Source organism: Miniopterus schreibersii (assembly GCF_964146895.1).
Source record: "Miniopterus schreibersii genome assembly, chromosome: 17".
In the NCBI taxonomy this organism is placed as follows: domain Eukaryota; kingdom Metazoa; phylum Chordata; class Mammalia; order Chiroptera; family Miniopteridae; genus Miniopterus; species Miniopterus schreibersii.
In genome coordinates this window covers 23,830,277-23,850,570 of record NC_138117.1, presented here as the reverse complement: position 1 = coordinate 23,850,570, position 20,294 = coordinate 23,830,277, and the positions used below count along the sequence as shown (strand labels likewise).

The 20,294-nt window shown below is 42.4% G+C and overlaps 2 protein-coding genes across 7 annotated transcripts in view; one reads left to right on the top strand and one right to left on the bottom strand.

The window, feature by feature from the left end:
• TRIM55 (tripartite motif containing 55) overlaps positions 1 to 4,709 on the bottom strand; it is a 40,175-nt gene extending 35,466 nt beyond the window's left edge. For all 6 annotated transcript variants that reach the window (XM_081117256.1, XM_081117260.1, XM_081117259.1 and 3 more), the window contains exons 1-2: positions 4,391 to 4,709; positions 3,688 to 3,860 (exon numbers count right to left, since the gene is read on the bottom strand). In XM_081117256.1, coding sequence (XP_080973382.1) covers positions 3,688 to 3,860; positions 4,391 to 4,558 — 341 coding nt within the window. In that variant the 5' untranslated portion in view covers positions 4,559 to 4,709. The remainder of the gene's footprint in view (positions 1 to 3,687; positions 3,861 to 4,390) is intronic.
• A 6,841-nt stretch (positions 4,710 to 11,550) lies between these two features.
• LOC308546957 (uncharacterized protein) lies at positions 11,551 to 19,016 on the top strand (the record flags this gene model as incomplete). Its single annotated transcript, XM_081116496.1, has 3 exons — positions 11,551 to 11,645; positions 11,794 to 12,416; positions 18,908 to 19,016. The coding sequence occupies 3 exons, from the start codon at positions 11,551 to 11,553 to the stop codon at positions 18,928 to 18,930; spliced, it is 741 nt and encodes a 246-aa protein (XP_080972622.1). The 3' UTR covers positions 18,931 to 19,016.
• Positions 19,017 to 20,294: the final 1,278 nt, after the last annotated feature.

Genomic DNA, 20,294 nt, shown 5'->3' with positions numbered 1-20,294 from the left:
AATCTGATTTTTTTTAAAAGGAATTTTTGCCTGGTCTTGTACCAATATGTTTTCTATGAAGTCTGTGACCTCCTGACTTGATTTCTGCCATCTGCCTAGAAGCTAACTGAGGAAAATAAATTCCACAACTGAGAAAATGTATCACCCCTCTGAGGACTATCTGTTTTTTCCACCAGAATGTAAGTTCTATGAGGGCAGAAGCTATGGTCTGAATTCTTTTTTGCTGGGTCCCCAGTGCTCAGAACAATGTCTTGCATAGAGTGGGTGCTCAGTAAATACTTGTTGAATAAATGAGTGAGAATTGAAAGAGAATTTGCCAGATTAATGGATAGTACTCCTGTGCTCTAACATGACTCATCTGGAAAAGGCATGTGAAATACAGGGAAAGGCTGGGGCCGCTTGGCACTCATGAATGGCAAGGAGACCAGACAACAGCCTAAAGGCTCCATTGATAAATGACAAAGCCTGCTGGGGATTGTGAGACTGGGAGTGGTGATTTGGTCTTTGTTTGATCAAAGGCTTTTCCACCTCTAAAACTTTCCCTCTCCTGTGTTTCTACCTCATAGTAAATGTTGAGCAAGCGTCTGGAGCACATTCACTGGAACTTGGCACAGGCAATGCTACTGCAGCTCATCTCTCCCAGGCATTTCCTGAGGGCAGCCTGAGTCCCTTGTGCTGTTCTGATGTCAACAGCTCTGACCACAGACACGTTATAGAACTTGGGTATATTCAGTATATGCAAATGCTGAAGACATGGAAATAGCCATAGGCTCTATGTTTAGTTTTTTATTGAGATTATTTATTTTTCATAATGCAATAGACTGAGAACTACGTCCCATGTTTTTTGTTAGGTTTTTCTTGTTTAGGTGGCAACACGGGCCCAGAGGCAATCCCCATTTATAAATGAGTATATAATGACAACCTTTAGACAACCTAAAAGATATAATAGCCTTGGAAAAAAATGTGGCATGTAGAATAAAGATGTAAATGCCCTTTCATGATGTGAGGATGGCCAAGCTCACAGTTGTGGTTCAGGGCTCAGTGCCAAATGCTGGCAGTGGCTCTAGCCATTCAGTGCAGGCTATACTCAGAGAGTCTGTAGGATGCTCTCTCTGGTCTCTGAGATTGCTGGGACCATCCTAGAGTTTCCTGAAGGGTGGGCATCTGGTCTTGAAGAGGCATTTCAGGCAGTAGCTTTAGAGTCAAACTGATCTTAAAGCTTAATTTCAGCTCACCTTCTCCATGTGGTAACCGTGTGGCCTTAGGCAAGTTACTTAACCTCTTTCAGGCTCAGCTTTTACTCAAAGCTAAAAATTGGACTAAGGGTCTTCTAATTAAATATGGCAGAATTTAAATAAACACATGCATTTATTTGTTTCCTGTTGAAATCCCACTAAAATAAGTGACCTTGCAGTACTATTTGAATGTTTAAAATTATATATATGAATTACTGTGAGTAAAATATTAAAAACTTTAAATAAGGTAATAATGATAATAATAATAATAATAATAATAATAATAGTCACAACCTCCCAGGATTATTGTGAGAATTCAAGAATTTGCTCATGATGCATGTGTAAAGCACCCTGAACAGTGGTTGAGACACACTCAGCACGTGTTAGTTTGACTTACTGTATTTTAAAGTTAATGATTATGTTCATTACTAAAAGCAGTGAAATTAGTTCCTTCTCTTGTCATTGCCCCCAAACTGTGGCTAGTTCAGCACTGTGCAGAACTCTAGATAAGAAGGCCAGGTTTTGTCCAGATCTACAATCTCTAGCCTTTCTGTAGGAGGTCAAAGTTCACCAGCTTCTCCCTTTCTACCCCCAACCCCAATGACTGTGGGTCAGAGCTGGGTTCATCGCACTCTGTATATCCCAGGTTATTCCAGGGTCACCTTAATATACCCTGAGGCCCAGTATCCTGGGCTGGTAAGGCTGCCAGCCTCTAGGGAACAACTGGGTTTATGCCCAAACATTTGCCTGAGCCCTTTGTGCAGCATGTGGTTTTGTTACCAAGTAAAAATGTTCCAAAGGCAAGTCTCAAGTTCACGAAACAAAAGCATAAGAAGAATTTGATAATCACAGAAACACCCCTAGCACACTCAAGTATGAGCTTCATTGTTGGACATTTGCTTCATGGCTTTTATACAATTTTCTCACTTGGCACTATTTTTGGAACATGCACCACACAGACTTTATAGGTACTAATGTGTCTTACAGTTTTACTCACGCTACAGGTTTTAACATCTCCTCTTCTCTGGATTTCATAACAATTATTGTTATTTCACATGTTTCAAGCTCTCACTGTGGCAAGTAGCAAAACAGAAAATTACTGCAATAACTAGAGCATGTAGGAAGGTTTGTGGTGTTGCTTAATCAGCTGGCACTTACGGAACCACTACTCTGTGCAAGGCACTGTACTCGGCACTGAATCAGTTGTTATATAAACTCCCTTTGTAACTGGTTGATTACTGATTGCTAGTTAATTTTTTTAAAGAGACAGCATGTGAATTTGCATTTTAAACTAATGAATCCAAGCAACAGCAACAATAGTACTTTCCTTCTCAAGAGACTTTCGACTCAAGGGAAACAGTAGACTCTGTATCTGCAATGTCATCAGCAATCATCTTCTGCCCCAGTTCCGTCTTTATCCTGGTGCTATCTAATTTAATTTTGAATCATAAGCAGAAACTAATAGCTATAGTGATTACAGTAATTATATGTTAGATTTATAAAGCAGCTCTCTTTCTAAGAGTGCAAGGCTCTCGGAGCAATGCAGATGTTCCATAAATACATGTCTTCTAATAAGAATCACAATGAGGTCATTTCTAGATGGTCTTAATATTGCTACCAAGCTTTATGGACCTGCCTGACTGTATACAACTGAAAGAGGGCCCTTCACACCATGCCTTCTAGGAATGAACTCTCACAGTGTTGTCTCTAGAAAGGAACTTTATAGCTAATGTGATTCGAAGAGGAAGAAGCCCCCCCCCTTTTTTTTTTAAATGATTGGATGTATATACTGCATATCAGTCAATCAACAGGTAAATGCTAATAGTTCACGGTAAATACAATCTAGAGATAGGGAGACATAACCTGAACTCCATGTTATTTTTTCCCCCCGTGTCTCTAAACTTTAAGTTGCTAAAGACCAGGGCTATGCCTTGCTTTGCGACTTCCAGAGTCAATATCATGACATGTTAGAGAATTTTGTTTTCATTGTTATCATCTAGATGACTTTAAGGTGAGACTGTCTGAACTAGAAATGGACTATTATGGAAGATTCCATTTCTGTAACTTTCTATAAAGTTTTATACTATATTTTTCTTATGTAGAATCTGGAGCTACAGAGGTCCTGTGAAGTGCAGAAATGCCTACACTGTATATAATAAAAGGCTTGGGGTGGGGCAGCATTATGCCTCTTTCAGTGTCACCATCTGGACTGGATTAGTGTTGAGTTACTTCATTCTTAAATTGATACAAAAGCATGGTCACCATCTCCCTTCTCTCCTCCCATGAGCAACTCTCACTCCCACTGGAAAAGACTGACTTGGAAAAACATTTTGCTATAAAACAATTGGCCTCCAATGGCTGAAAAAGCATTCAGTGTAGTGACCCATTAAAACAACCAAACAAATAAACAAAAACAAGCTTCCAATGGGTTTGATACATGTAAGAACCATACCTGGTGGACTCCTGCTTGTAGATGTCAATGATGTTTTCCACCAGCAGGTTCCTCTGAAGTCCATATATCCCATGTCTATCCAAAACCACTTCATGCCTACAGGATGGACAGCGGAATCGGCCCCCTGATGCCACGGTGGTGCCTCCTCTTGTGGGCAAGTACGGGTTAGAGGCCTGTTCTTGCCAAGCAAGAAAAGAGGAATTGAGTAATGCCACGGTAGCTTTTCAGAGACTTCTCCTCACTCTCTGTTACTACAAACAACATCAACTTCTACTTTACGCTTGCCATAAGATAATCCCTTAAGGCCTTATCAGCAAGTGATCCTAAAACACAGGCTCAATGCTCAGCCACAGTCGACTGCAATGTACCATTTCCAATGTGAGGTGATTTTCCATCCAAGGTTTTCATAACCAAAATTTCCAGCCAGAAACTCCAACATTAATGTCTTGGATAGTAATTCATTTACAATTTTGAAACAGATTCCATTAAAAAAAAAAACAAATATGATTCTTATTATTGAAATAAAATTAGATTTGAGAATAAGAGGAGGCTAACAGCAAAGTACAAAGCAAATCATTAAAATTTTGTTTGTTTTTCTTGAAAATGAATGTAGCCTTTTAAAGTTTTCTAAAGGGATTCACCTCAAAGTTAAGCACTGGATTCAGAGGAATCTTTTCCGCCCCTACATTCCAAATAAACCTACCTGGAAGATATCACTGGCGCATTTCCTACACAGGTTATGCTGACAGGGGAGAATGACCACAGGCTTTGTGAACATCTCCAAGCAGATGGGACAGATGAGCTGCTTCTCCAAGTTGTCCATGGTCTGCTGCTCTTTGGAGAAAGACTTATAATTCAAAGATGCGCTCATCTCCTAGCCGTCGGCGTGCGCACTGCCAGGGAAAGGGTGCTCCGAATGGTCTCTACAAGTGTTTCCTGGAAGTAATTCCAAGGATTGTGTGATCAAGTGTCCTTCATGTTTCTTTCCGTGGAGGACATTGTTTCTGGCCCTGGTTCCGAGTGGGAGCCAGAGCTGTTTTTAGCAGCTGGGGTCACGTGACAGAAGGCTGACTTGTCCATATAAGCCAGTGACAGGAGGACAGATTCTGACAGGTGACGGAGAACAGGAGCCAGCATTCCTACCTCGGGAGTGAAAAGAGTGAGTGGGAAGTTGGATTACAAACCCCACTTAGACGGCTGTGAGAAGGAGGTCAAAGCAGACAGCTGTCAACAACAAATGCGAATGTGCGTGCGGAGCAGTCACCGAGCCCTGCCCTCTGTGAGGCTTTGGTAAGGACACGGTGACGGGTTTCTCCAGGGCCCGGCGAATGCAGCCCAGGCAGGAGGCTGGCTGTATAATGAATGCCATTTCTGTCTTGAGAGTTTAGAAAGCAAGTTACCCCAGGAGCATGATCACATCATCTTAGGTGAAAATAAAACGTGTCTTGAAAATCAGTATCCTGGCTTCACAAGGGCCATCATTGAAAAGACTTGCTCGCTGTTAAATATTTCATCTTTGCCAAGGGGGTGGTATGGGAAACATTCTAACTTAAAAACTGATTTCAAACCTTTTCACTATAAAAGTGTCTACAAAGTAAAAGAAAAATTCAAATACCAGTGGATGACTCAATTTTTTAAAAAGGCTGTAGAATAAAACTCTCATATGCTCTTTTCTGTTTTACATTGCTTACCCTCTTCCTTAACCTTCTGTCATCCTGTATCCCCACTCCCACCCCTACACACCCTAAAATACAAAGAAAATCGGACAATCTTTAAAAGGTTAAAACAGTTTGCAACAGCTATCAGCAGTGAGGTAGTAATTGGCTCATGGGGTGGCAGACCATTAACTCATTTTGACATATGACAGGTGGCAGATATCAAGCCATTGTCAACCGAAACAAAAATGAAGTCCTGCTTCCATACCTGTTTCTTATCTGGTCTGAGATACTTACACCCTTTTGCATTTGCCTCGTAGTCCAAGTTGATTTTTTAAATGCTAGTTTCCCTGGTGGTTTCTGATATTCTTGGTCTGCTCCTGAGTCATAAATATCAATTCTGATATTTGCCAAAATTTTGTGCAACAACTGTTTCATTAATATATATTTTATTATAAATTTTTAAATCAAATTTAAAATGGAAAAGAAATACATGTCTATTTTTTTATGTGATGAATGTGCAGCTTCATTTCTCCCTGATTTTAAAAACCTCAAACAATGAAATCCAGCTAGGTGAGGTCAGTCCCTCGAGACTGTTAACATATACCTGGTGTGCACTTAATTACAGGGAGAGACTAGGCGGGTGTGACTGGTTATGTGTGGTCTTAGTGTTGTGTGTACTGAGAGCTTATTGAGAATCTAAAAAGCTCTATTAACTAATAATAAGTTATATATATTCATAAACATTTCAGGGATCTTTGGAGAATTTTGTTATTCCTTTCAATATCTATTTAGCAACTACAGTGAAGAAGGGAATTGGTGAAATCTTTTTACTGCATTAATTCAGTTCTGTTAGCCTGGGCAGTTAATTTTGTTTATCAAGGTCTGAGCACAATAAAAGAAAATTTCTACTGGAAAAGATTTTGCAACCTAAAGAAGAACACTTAAACTAATGATACACATTGTAGCAGAGTCTGTCCTTATAAGAGGAATTCATTCTTTCAAAAAAACATTCTTTGCGTGTTTATCATGTGTTTCCATTGTGCTGGCCTCTGGGGATTGGAAAGACAAACTAGACACAGGTCATTGTCCTCAAGGAGCTCAGTCTAACAGTAGAGATGAGACATGCATATACAGAACCGTAGTACAAAACACCATGTTATAAAGACCTACAGAACTTCAGAGATGGAGGAATTAGGAGGGCTTCATGGGTGGGGTACCATTTGAATTGATCCACTGAGGAACTTTGTTAGATGTGTCACAGGTGGGGCTTCCTAGAAGACACAGAAGCAAAGACAGTGAGCACAGGAGCTCTGGGAATGCTCCGAGGGTGTGGTGCTTTGGGCTGGAGTGCAGAGCATAGCGCTGGCTCATTGGCAGGCCATGTACACCGGGCTGAAGAGTTTTTAGCACTCAATAAATTAAACAACAGGAGCTTGTTAAAAGTTTCTCACAGGGACCTTTCCATGAGAACTGTGCGTTGGCTAGATTAATTTCACAGTGGTGGTTGGGACAGATAAGACTGACAGTGACCTGGCTAAAGACCAGATGGCAGGTTGTTGCCAGTGGCCTAGGTGACAGGTCACAAAGCCCTGGCATCGGGCGATGGCAGTGGGTAAGGAAAGGAGGAAATGGACTCCGGGTTGACTAGGAAAGTAGGGCTCACAGAGCTGACTCAGATGCCCTGTCTCGGAGCAATGAGCCACGATGTGGTGAGAAGCTGCACAGTGAGTCAGGATGTCCTGTTCAGCTCTGATGTCCACCTCGCTTTGTGGTCTCAGGGAACTGACCTCACCTAGCTGGATTTCAGTTCTTTTATCGACAAGTGAGTGTACTTCATAACCTAATTTAGCAGAATCTGTAGGGAAGTACCCCCTCCCTGAAACAGTATTAATTTTAACAGTGGAAATCCCTAATTTCATTATCTGATGTAGAGTTGATCCCTGCCCTCTCCTCTTTTTCCCCTCTGTTCCTTCTTGCTCTCTGCCTTTTACTTTTTCTTAGAATTGCCCCTGGAGGCTACACGGGAAACTAGCAAGAATCCCATAGGAATATGAGCAAAACTGATGGGTAATAATTTCCTTTCCTCCTCACCTGCTTTTCTCCATTCCTCCAACCTCACCACCCTCAGAAACCAGCCATCTATAGGGCGGGCGTGCGAGTTGAGAACGGCACGTGGGAGTAGCACTCGGCTCTAGGGAGGAACCACAAAATTTTAGTCCACTCCTAAATCATTCGCACAGCCTGAGGGACAAGCAGAATTCTGGGACTGAATCAGAATTAAAGTCAGCTCCACGTCGCTGGGATTTGGACTGGACCTGGGCCCCCACAGAGACATGAACACCCGCTTAGTCTCCTGAAGGTACCCCGGACTCTGCATCAGTGGTACACGGCTTCCTCCCCTTTTCCTACCCCACCCTTCCCCACACTAGGATAGGGGGTTGAAGCCAAATGGGGGCAATTAGTCGGAAGCCCCGATTGCCCCTCATGCCTGAGTCCCACCAGACCGGGGCAGGTGTATGTTTAGACATTTAGAAGCTGAAGCTCCTTAAGCAGTTTCCTAATCTCCCAGGTAAGTGAGAGGAAGAAAGATGGGTCCCTAAGAACCTGAGTAATTCATCAAACAAAACAGAGGACTTATGGTCAGATAGAGCTAAAGGGAAGTAAAAAATAGATGCAGTTTGAAGCAAAGCAGTGAGGGCAGAGAGTGTGCAGCCCTGGTGGAAGAGAAAACAGGAAGAATTTCCTACAACAAGGACTCGACTCATGACATCTAGAAAACACTTCACATTTTACTTTTGTCTACATTGTCAGTCCTTTCAGTTTAGCTGTTTATCTGACAATGGGCAATTTGGATATGTGGTTTTTAAGTTTTTAGTGAAAAAAATTTATAAAAGCTAAAATTAAAGAGAAATGAACTACCTTGAAAAGTACTTAACAGGAGCCAATACTGTGGCATTTCTTTCATTAAATAGTTTATAAACTTCTGGCTGAAAGCTTGTTTTCATCTTGATAATTACTCCTTTTCTAAATGTTTTTTATAAATTTTACTTCATCATAAATATCTCTGAGAAGATGTTTGAAAACTAACATATTGTACTTTCCTCTGAATATTCCTTGGCATAATTCACACGCCAGGAATGAACAGTGATAGTACCAACAAGTAGCAGATATCTTAGCTAAGGCCTTCCCAGTGGTTATGTCTGAACTCCTTACTTTGGCTCCAGGCCCTCCTTGACTCCGTCCTCAGCATACACAATCCCCCTACCTCCCCTCCACCCCAGACTCCTAATTGATTTCTCTGAATTCACTCTTGCCTGCTGCAATCTATTTCTCATGTGTCAGTCCCTACTGAAATCCCATTAATGGTCATATTACCTCTAGGATAAAGATATTAATCTTCACTCTGGTCTCTAAGGCCCGATCTGGCCCTCACCTATCTCTCTGGCCTAACTGTCTGATAGAAATAAGATGTGAGTGACATATATGAGCCATATATATAATTTTAAATTTTTAGTAGCCACATTGAAAATCAGAAACAAATGGAATTAATTTCATTAATATATTTTATTGAACCCCCAAACATATAAACTATTATCGTTTCAACATGTAATCAATGTTTTTAAAAATGAGATATCTGTAAATAGAGATGGTTTTATTTTTTCCTTTCCAATCTAGAGGTCTTCTACTTTATTTTTCTTGCCTTATTGCACTTGCTAGAAACCCCAGAATGGACATCCTTGCTTTGTTCCTGATCTCAGGAGGAAAGCGTTCATACTGTTAAGTATGATGTTAGTTGTTTTTCATTGATGCCCTTTATCAGATTGAAGAAGCTCCCTTCCCTTCCAAGTCTGCTGACAGTTTTAAAAATCAGGAATGGATGTTGAATTTTGTCAACTACTTTCCAGCATCTACTGAAATGATCATGTGGGTTTTCTTCTTTAGTCTGTTTACTATGATGAATTAATGTTGATTTTGGAATTTCGAACCACTCATATTCTTGGAATAAATCCCACTCGGTCATGAATTCCATTCCACACGTGCGCTGCTGATCCTGAGACCTTGTGTGAGTTCTTGCTCACTCATCTGCCCTAAACATGTGTTCTCCACTTGGATTTGGGGTGAATTCCTTCTCATCTTTTTGAATTACTCATTTCTTGTTCTTTTAGTCATTTATAGTTTCACTGCCAGCTCCTCCTGTCAGCCAGCTAGAACATCCATAATCCCCAAATTTGGGACATATCATCCAATAAAAGGATTCTTTATCCCACTTTGTAATTTGTTTCCCCCCAAACGATGAGGGTGTATTTTAAGTGAATCACTATGCATTCCATTGAAAGACTTTATTGAAAAGAATAAAATGAGATGAAAACAGAGGCTGTCCTAAAAAATGAAAGATATACTAATAAAATACAACAGGTTGTACATTGGTAACAAAAATGGACAGGTTGCCTAGAACCCTAAAATGGACATTGAATAAAAGAATCACCCATTATTAATTGTAATCCTCGAAGAAGATATGATTTCTGCCTTTGTCTAGAAGATTTATGTTTGTGTTTAGAACTGCAGCATGGTTCCAACAGCTTTTTTGTGGCTGTAATCTAAAAAATTAGGATAAGAAGAACTTATTGCCAGAAAAGCCTTTGTGTGTGCTCTGCTCCATCTCTGAGCCTTTCAGCGAGGGTATGTGTGTTTTCGCCTTGTCTTTGTTTAACAACACAGACCACACTCAGGGACAGCCCTATACATAACTGTCCTCCAGTTCATTCCCTTAGAGCTGCCCTCTCTCCGACTCTCCGCAGTCGTCTCCCAGGAGGAGGCGCCGGGGCTCCCCTCCGCCACCGAGCCTGGTTTGGGGCCCTTCTGCGCCTGGCGCCTCCCTGCCTCCTGCTCCGACGCCCGGAGCCGGCATCCACTCCACGCACGCGGCCGAGATGGAGCCGAAGTCCTGGCTCCCGCGGCTCAGCCCCAGTCGGCAGCAGTCAGCGCACTTTTCCAAGCTCTCCGTTTTTTTGTTGGTGTTTATTTTCCATCTGTCAGCTGCTATTCTAACTACCCGCAGCTTAGTCCTGGACGGAGCCCTGGAAGTGCAGCCATCAGTCGGAAATCACAAAGCAATAGGAATGGCAAGATGCTGCTGCAAGTCGTCTCCACTTAGGCGTGAGAGGGAACCAGTTTCCTGAACTTCCCAAAGCAAGTGGGTGGAAACTTTTAGCGCTGGAAGGATAAGCTCCCAGCACCCGCACCCCGTCCGGGGGTCTCACGGGGCCGTACCTTCAGGCTCGCCTCGCCCCTCACTCGCCCTGTGGCTGACTTGGAGCAAAGTTCGGAGCTAAGTGAGAATCGAAAGAAAAACGAGGCCGGGAAAAACTGGAGGATGCGGGCATCGATCCCGCTACCTCTCGCATGCTAAGCGAGCGCTCTACCATTTGAGCTAATCCCCCGCCGCTGGGCGAGGCGCCTTATCTCTTCCCCTAGAGAGAGGTCAGCGCGCGCAGCCGCCGAGATAAGCCGTCCCGGTCCCATTCCCGACCTTCCTCGGACCCGAGGCCAAAGCCGCAAAACGTGTGGGCGCCTCCTTCGAGCCGGGATGGAACCAGCGGCCTCCGGGTGACGGCGGACGCGCGGGTACGGTCCTCCGCGCCGCGGCCGAGCTGTCGGAGGGAGCGACGGGGCGCCGTGCGCGCTCCTCCCCACAGCGCTCAGACCGTTCTCGGGTTCGCGTGCTTCCCGCGGCTCCCTTCCCGACTCCAGGTCCCTCGGGGGCAGGACCTTCCCTGCCGACCTCCCACCCCCTCCCGGCAGCCAGCAGCCCGGTGAGCGCTCCGGTGCCCCGGGGGCTCTGAGGAGAAAGCCGAGGCCCCGGGGAGCCGGCGGCCTGGCCGCGCTGGTTTTATCTGCGCGGCTCAGGGGCTCGGGGAACGTACAGACGATTTAGAAACAAGAAGGAGGCTGTGACCCGGCGCCGGCCGAGCGCATGCTCGCTGCCCTGCTTGGAACTTGGGCCGCGGCGCCGCTTCCGGGCTCCGCAGAAGACGGGAGACGCTGCCCTCGGCCAACACTGCAGCAAAAGCGCTAAGCCCTCCGCTGTTCTTTAGTGTCCTGTGTGTGAGAGAAGCTGGCCAGGGAAAGCGCCTGTCACAGAAAGTTGGGGGCGAAAAAGACACACTTGTCTCCTTCGAGCCGGAATCGAACCAGCGACCTAAGGATGACTCTCAGTGGGGAAACCAACTACAGTCCTCCGCTCTACCAGCTGAGCTATCGAAGGGACGGACAGCGAGCTTCCGCCTTCGGAGAGTCAACGCAAAAAGCAGAGCGCGCCTAACTTTAAACAGGGATAGATCTGCGCCTGCGTAATCCCGCGGCGGGAGCCGTACGCGCCTGCGTCCTTTTACGCAGGCGCAGAAAAACACCCCGGCTCCGCCAGCGTGAACTAATGACCCCGGGGTAGGGTCCAACTCGGTGTCCAAGGCGTGTGGTGCCCGCGCTCAGGGACTCCGACGCCGCTCCTGCCGCCTGTCGTACTTTTTCTTCACTCAGTGTTGGGCGGTGACCGCTTGGTGCGGCCTCGCTGCTCTACGGTCTGTACAACCCCCGTGCGCCCCTCGCCTGAGGGGCCAGTGGCGCAATGGATAACGCGTCTGACTACGGATCAGAAGATTGTAGGTTCGACTCCTGCCTGGCTCGGCGTTTTTGTCACCTCACGTTTTAAAACCACAGATGTCAAAACCACCCCCACTTGCACCCCCGGGACCCTTACTTTCCCTGGGTCCTCCAAGCCACAAACGCCCGGAGGAATCGACGGCCCTTCGCAGCGTGAACTCTGGCGATGCCGAGAGGCTCTGGCGCTAACCGGACGCCGAGGCCGCGCCCGCGCCGTGGAGGACAGAGGGGCGGAGCTCGCGGGCCCGGGTGGGCCCCCAGTTCCCGCGGCGAAGCGGCTCGCAGGGCAGGGTCCTCCCACCGCCGCCGCGCCCTCGGGTCCTGTAGAGGTAGCTGGAGACTTCACAGTGGCTGCGCCGCTAGAGAAACCGGCCCGCGCGTCCCAGGCCGTGCAGAGGGCGAGGAGCTCAGGTTGGTTGCGAGGATGCGGGCCCTGTTTTATTTATTTAATATTATAGGTATTGAGCTCCTCCTCGGTTGTAAGCACAGCATGAAAATTATCGAAGGGCAATGTATTGGTTTGAGCAAATAGTATTTTAAAGTTGCATTAGTCTTATTTGTGGAGAGTTTAGAATTATTTCTTAAAACTCTCCAAGTAAAATAGCAATTCCTAGAAGTAAAAACTTTAGTAAAATGTAAAGTTCGGGAAGAGATAAATTAAGGAAGAGGAAATGTGAAGTTAGGGGAAAGGGCTGGTTTTTAAGTGGGAAAGCGATTTCCTTAAGGCTACAAAAATAAGATTAAAAGAAGTTAAAAATTTAGGGGTTGGGGGACAAGCAGACTATTGGAACAAAATAATGGTGGGTTTTATTTTTGTTTCCTAGTGAACATCTTGCCATTTTTCACATGTAACAAGCTGATGTATCTTTGAAGTTACATAGTGTTTCTGGGAGTTTAAAAAAAAAATCTCCAAAAAAAATTTATCTCCATGGTAAGTTGGGGAGGTATGTTATACCCCTCCCCTCAATTTATGGGCAGATCCTTGTAAACTAGGCTAAGAGAAAAGAGCCTCCACCTTATTTGTACCTTTTCGTTTTACAAGGGTGACAACTAAGGTGTTTATCATCTGCAGAGGTCACTGTCATGGCCATTGTTGCACTGTGACAGAAACCCTGGCTCCTTGGTGTAATACATTTTTGATGCACTTTTTCCCCCAACAGCTAGCCAGACCAGACTAACATATTCCAAGAAGGCCAAGATGGTACAAGATTTCTGGCTCTCATACCTGTGACAGAAATTCACACAGTTAGTGTAAGCAAGAGAGACATTTATTATAAAGATATAGATGTCCCGGGGAAACTAAGGATGAAATAAAACTGGGCCTTCTTATGGTTTTTTTCTGAGTGCCTCTCAGCTCCTCTTACACTTCTCTAGGGCAGCAATTTTGTAACCGGTGTGCCTCAAGAATTTCTAAAACATATAATACCTATTTAGTCGGGGGCACTGACCTCTTTTCCCTTAGATAGTCAAATAAAAAAATGACAACGGCCAACAATAGCTGTCAGTGTGAATGAATCAAAATTATACCTTTTCTTGGTCAGATTGGCAAAAATATATATTTTTTGGTGTGCCACAGAATTTTAGTAGGTAGTTTATCTATATACCAGGAGATGAAAAAGGTTGAAAATCCCTGCTGTAGTGCACAGAGTTGAAACATGGTGCTGCCTCCCCCCAAAAGTTCCTGACTTTTATCTCTCACAGTCTATTGCTGTAGATTGAATATTTGCGCCCACTCAAATTCATGTGTTGAAAACCTAATGTTTAATTGATGGTATTAGGAGGTAGGGGCCTGTGGGAGGTGTTTAGGTCATGAGGACAGAGCCCTTATTATGAACAGGATTAGTGTCCTTACAAAAGAGTTTCCAGAGAGATCCCTCCTCTCTTCCACTATGTGAAGACACAGAAGTTAAAAAGTCTGCAAGTGGGAAAAGGGTCTTCACCAGGACCTGACCATGCTGGCAGCCTGATCATGGACTTTCAGCCTCCAGAACTGTGAGAAATAAACATTGTTTATAAGCCACCTAGTCTGTGATGTCTATTTTGTTATAGCAACCCAAATGGACTAATACCTCTATCAATTAGAGACTCTTCTCTTTCTTAGTCCTTACTGCAAAACTTTTCATTTTTCTAGCCTCATAGATGCACACCCCTGACCCCTGAAATGTGTCCAGGGGTCAGAATTACATGCAGCCATCAGGTCGGCTCTCCTCTAGCCTTATGGTTGCGCATATATGATTGTATCACCTCGTTCCTAGGATCCCAGTGAAAAAATGATAAAGATATACAAAAAGCAAAAAGCCTTTTGCAGCATGGAAAACAACAGAAGGTACAATCAACAAACTTGAGATTTTAATTTCTGTGATGTGGAAAGCAAATGATATTATATAGATGCATAGCCCAGAATGGAGAAAACCACAGCTCAGAATACACATTCTAGAAGCTAATGGAAGCAGAACCATTCTTCCCATGGAGCTCCCAAGAAGCTCCAGGCACAGAGATAGCAGCACAAAGGTCAGAGGCCTACAAAATTGTGCAGCTGCTGCAGCATTTGTCCTCAGCTGGAGCTGCCTGAGAACTACTTAAGCAGAGTAGATTTACCTGGGGAGAGCCCATGGGGTGAGTATAAGGCTGGGAGAGAGGCAGTGTAGAGCCTAATAATAATAGACATGGAGAGAAAGAAAGGCCACTCCACTCTCAAAGTGAGTCCCTCCTTGAGTTGGCAGTTTGGGGGATCTTGGGACAGGATAGCTATTTTCTCTCATGCACCATAAAAGCCTGCTAGGGATAAGCAGACTTTCCCATTTATGGACACAAACCTTGTAGATACAAACCAAGGTAGTCCTTTATTCATGAACATAAATAAATGACTGTCAGACATGGGAGAGGGAACAACAACTTAAAAAAGGAAAGTCCAAGATGAACAAATAAAGTAACTGAGCCAGGAGGAAACCGAGATAATACAACGAATAGTACAGAACTATTTTTTAAAATGCTAATCGATATCCTCAGGGACATCTAAGAGGATATTGCAGTAGTATAAAACAGAGTAAGATGTTACTAAAAGGAGCAACAAAGAGGATAATGGAGCGCTTGAAAATTAAAAGTGTGATTGCTGAGGTGAAAAACAACATGTTAGGCATGACTAAAGATCAGATTTGGAGTTATAGAAGATGGAATGGAAAATATCTCCCAGTACACCAGCATATAAAGAGGAGGAAATATAAAAGTAAAAGCATGGAGAATGGACCCAGAAGACACAATGCCTATCTAGTCAGTTCCAGAAAAAAGAAAGCAGAGAGAATGCAGGGAAAGGAATGGAAGAAAGACATTAGTCATCAGATTGAAAGGGCCGTCCAAGTAGGATGAATGGAAAACAACTATGCCTGGACAGAGCCTACTGAAATTTTAATGCATCGAGGGTAAAGATGAAACCCTAAAAGCTTTCAGATATGGGGACAAAACAAACAAAAAACAGGCAAGCTACAAAGGATGAGAGTCAGATTATGCTCAGACTTCTTATCAGCAATGCTGAATACTACAAACAGAGCAAAACCTTCAAAGTTCTGTGGGGAAATAATTTTGAAACTAGAATTGTATAACCAAAGTAACAGTCACATATGAGGACGGTTCTCACTTGCAAGGTCTGAAACAAAAATAGTTGAGGATGTTATATTGATTGGGCTCTCCAGGAAGCAGAAGCTGACACAGAACTAGAGTACAGAGTTTCACTGGGGAGTAACATCTATGAGTGAAAAAGGGGAGGACACATGATTAGGTAGGGATATCCATTAGACAGTGATGCAGACCTAACGGTCTCTGTCAGTCCCCTTGATAGCTTCAGAGCAAAATTTCCCTTTTGAGGCGTCCTAAGTTGGGAAGAAATGGCTAGGCCCTCCTCTAACCACCTTGTTCAGACATTGGCCAGAAGCTGATAACTTCCAACCCTGAAAGAATTAACACCTGGAGGCCCTCAGCCATCCTCTTTGCAACTAGGTAGTATGTCTTTTCTTGAAAGGCAATCTAGCAGCAAATCTCTGTGGCTGCCACAGATGTACTTCAGCAAAATAAAATAAGAATCCAAGAAAGAGGACTACCCAGGACTAAAGAAAAAAAGGAACCAACCAAGAAACTCAAAATACATCCCAAGTTGACAATGACGCAGCAAGTCAAGAAAGCAATCAGGACAAATTGAGGTAAAACAAAAAGGGTCAGAAGACTCTAGGAGTATGATTTTTCAAAAAGAAAGTGGATTCTTCCACAATAGTAATGTGATTAAGGACCAGGAAGATGTTAGAGATATGATGTCACTTTTCTCAGAAGCAAACCAAAGATAATTAGGAATTTCTAAAAAAGAACAAAACAAAGAGCTTCATGATCCAAATTAAAGCAAACTGAAATTTGGCACAATTTTGAGAAATTAATAGCATGTGTTACAGACTAACTTGTGCCCCGTCCCCCCCCCCCCCCAGTTCTAATATTAAAGCCCTAACCCCCAGTACCTCATAATGTGACTGTATTTGGAGATAGGGTCTTTAAAGAGGTAATTAAATTAAAAATGAGTTGTTTGGGTGGGCCCTCAGCCAATATAACTAGTGTTCTTATAAGAAGAGATTAGGACACAGGGAGAAAGAGACACCAGACTTGTACACACACAGTAGATCATGTGAACACATAACAAGAAGATGGCCATCTGCAAGCCAAGCAGAGAGACCTCATAAGAAATCAAACCTGCCAACACCTCCATCTTGTACTTCTAGCCTCTACAACTCTGAGAAAACAAATTTCTATTGTTAAAGCCACTCAATCTGTGGTATTTTGTTACAGTAGCCCTAGCAAACTAATATAGGGATGGTGAGGGAAGAGAAATTTGCTTTCTTTTCTGCATTCTTTGGTATTGTTTGCATTTTTATTTAACTGTATACAAATTATTTTATATAATGTGTGGAGCATAGAGTCCAGTTATTGTCATCTAATACAGCATCTAATAAAAATTGTTTAAAAATAGAGGAACTAATACCCAAAGATGTGAAATGACTTACCTTCAGTAATAAAGTTGCACAATGGCAGATGAGATCTCAGATCTCCTGAGTCACCAGTTAGGACTCTCTCAGTACTACTTGGTCTCACTGTTCCCAACTGAACATTTGAATTAGAGAGACTGGACTGTTGGACTGCTTCCTGGGAGAAAGGAGGTTGAAAGGTGGCTTTTGATGTCAGGCTAGGTCAGATGATGACCAGGAGTAGCAGAATGTTCCATTTATTAAAGGGAACTCTCTTCTCTTACCTCTAGGACCCAAAGATCAAATCCTTAGTATTTGATACCGATAGTGCTCCATAAAAGTTTTGTCAAGATACCGAGACCTGGAGATAAAAGCCATTGTTCAGCTTGAAAAGTACTTTACACATATGCACAAGAAAGAACTTTTAAATAAGCTGTTCTATAGATCAGGAAGCTCTACCAAGAAATAATAATAAATAAGTAATTTCTTCAGGATGACCCTCAGATTAGGGAAGTGGGGGCTGAACTCAGATTTACTGATTTCTCACCTGTGGCTTTCTGTAAAGATGTACCATGTCCAAGAAGGCTATTTTGAGAAGCCACAGAGATTGTTTCTGAGATTAGAAAGGGAACCATTCTGGAGAACTCTAGGGGAGATTGTTGATTCTTGTTACTTGCAGTAGTTAGGGTCTATAAAATCGCCACAAACACTGATTTAGTGAATAGTGAACTATTGCTCCTAGGGAAAATATAGGGTTAAGTTCCTGTGAGCCTCTGTTCACAGCATTTTCATTTTTACAGTAAGAGAGCTAAGCTAAGAAGGAAGAACATTGCCTTGTTCAAACTCAGCTGGGGAACTCAAATGCCATCATTCTGTTTATGTCTGTGAATGAACATGAAATAATTCTAGCAAGCAGACAAATTTGCAAATATGGAATCTGTGAATAATGAAGATTGACTGTCTTATTAAAGTCAAACTAAATCCTGAATTATATGCCAAATCATTACATCAAAAGATCTTAATGAAACCAATCCTCAGCCCCTCACCTTTATTAATGAGGTTAACAGGAGCCATTTGTATTGCAGAGAGGTGGGTGACCTTGGCCAAGCTACTCAACCCTTCTGTGTTTTAGTTTCTTAGTCTGAAAAATGGGGAATGATAATAATGGTGATGGTACTTGTCCCATAGTTTGTAATATTAAGTGAATATGTAAATATAAAGTATATAAAGCCAGTATAAAACTCTTAGGGCAGTGTTAGGTATGAAGCACTACAATCATTGGTTATTATTATTCATTTGACAGATTTATTTTTAATTTATGAAAGAATGAATCCTCTTTTTTGAATACAAATGCACCTGTGATCCTAAAAGCCATCACTTTCCACCTCCTTTCAAATCCTTTAGTTTGGGGGAAGGGAAGTGCTGAGAAGATGTGAGAGAGAGAACCAAGAAAAGCAGAAAATAAGCAGAAAATTGAATTATTTTTCTTTTTTATTAAAACTTTATCTTCTTATGACATGCATTTTTTAGGTAAAGTTTTTGTGGCTAAAAATTAATTTCCTAGTATGCTATATATTGTGTTTAGATACAAATTTCATGCTAAATACAACAAACTTTTGAAATGAAGGCATTTTATATAGAACTGTTATGCTGATGAGGTTATCAATATATAGACAGTATTTTTCATTTTCTGATGGCTTTCATTTGTTACCTTTAAACCTAGGTTAGCTTTAAAATATTACTTTCTGAAAGTATAATACATACTCCTAAAAATTACAGTTTAGTAAATAGTTAATGTATACATGTACAAATAGATAATTCTAAAAAACTTTAAGAAAATGTCAGAATTTCATCACCAAAGTGAAAATATGCCCTAAAAAATTTCCCCCAATTCTTCACCAGGAAAGAAAGTATATCATAGATGAGCCTTTGCCTGACAAAGATGAATTTGAACATCTCAGGCATGGAGGTACTTGGATACCAGAGCAGATTACTCAGAAGTAAAAGGAAAAACCCTCACAAGGTAAGATACTCTCTCTCTGCCCCTTGGAACAAGGGTGTGTCTGATGGGCTATCAGGCATTGGAGAAGCTGACAACTGAATTTTCAACTATTAGAAAGCTCAGATATATGATTCTAGAAATTTAGTTTCACTTCCTGGGGACAGCCATGGAACAGCATGAAAATTCCCAAAAGTTGTGTCACACTTACCACCCATTCATTTGGCACTGAAGATGTTTAAGTCTCCTTTTGGAAAAAGGCTCTTCTCAGAAATGGCATATGTTGTGAGAGTTAATCAATTAACCAATAGGTATTTATTAGTTTCCTACTTTGTTTTAGCACCGTGCAAAATACAGATGTAAGATATAGTTCTGGAAATCATTGCTAATTTGAGCCATCTACAATTTGGAAATGGATTTGTTTTACAAAAACTGGTTACCTAAATATGTATAATCTAAATTTCTTTGTAATCTAGAACTGTTCAGCAATAATATGAAGATTAATGTGATTTAGGTGCTTAGGTGCTGCAGATTGGAAAAGGGGACATTTGGAGAGGACAACTAGGTGTCTCTGCATGGAGGACTGGTGCCCTGTAAATGGACATTTGTTTTTATATCAGTGAGAAGGGAGGGCAGGGTGCTGAAATTTTTTAAAAAGATAACTCTGTAATTGGGTCAGAGCCTTGATTGGATGCCAAGCTAACATACTAATGTTTACGTTAATTTAATGTTAAACCCCCCTAAAAACTAAGGATTCTAGCAGCTTTTGTGTTTCTAGTAGTAGGGATTCCTCTATTATATAAACAGGTTAATTTACTCATTTTACAAATGTTCCCTGACAGTCTATCCCATGTCAGGCACTGTTTTAAGCATCGAGGATTCAGCAGGACACAAAAACAGACAAAAATCGTTGCCCTTGTGATGTCAGAGACAGAATAATCAAGATAAAAAGTATGTTGGTGGAAGGGACTAAGGAGAAAACAGAGGAGAATGGGTGAGGTGGGGATATTATTCTAATTCTAGCCAGGATGGTCTGAGGAAGCCTATATAGAAGTGACTTTTAAGAAAAAAGTCACTGGGAGAAGTCTCCATGCTCTAAGTACATTATATGTTCTAAATGAATCTAACTCTGACTCAGAGCTGCAGTTTAACACTTGTCAATACACTCAGAGAATTGTTTGAAAAATACTTTTGTTCTCCCTTTGCCTATTAACATTGTGATTATTTGTGCTTGAAGTTAGGGGGAAAAGACATTCCTTTAAGAATATTCCATTACCCAGACCATTTCCA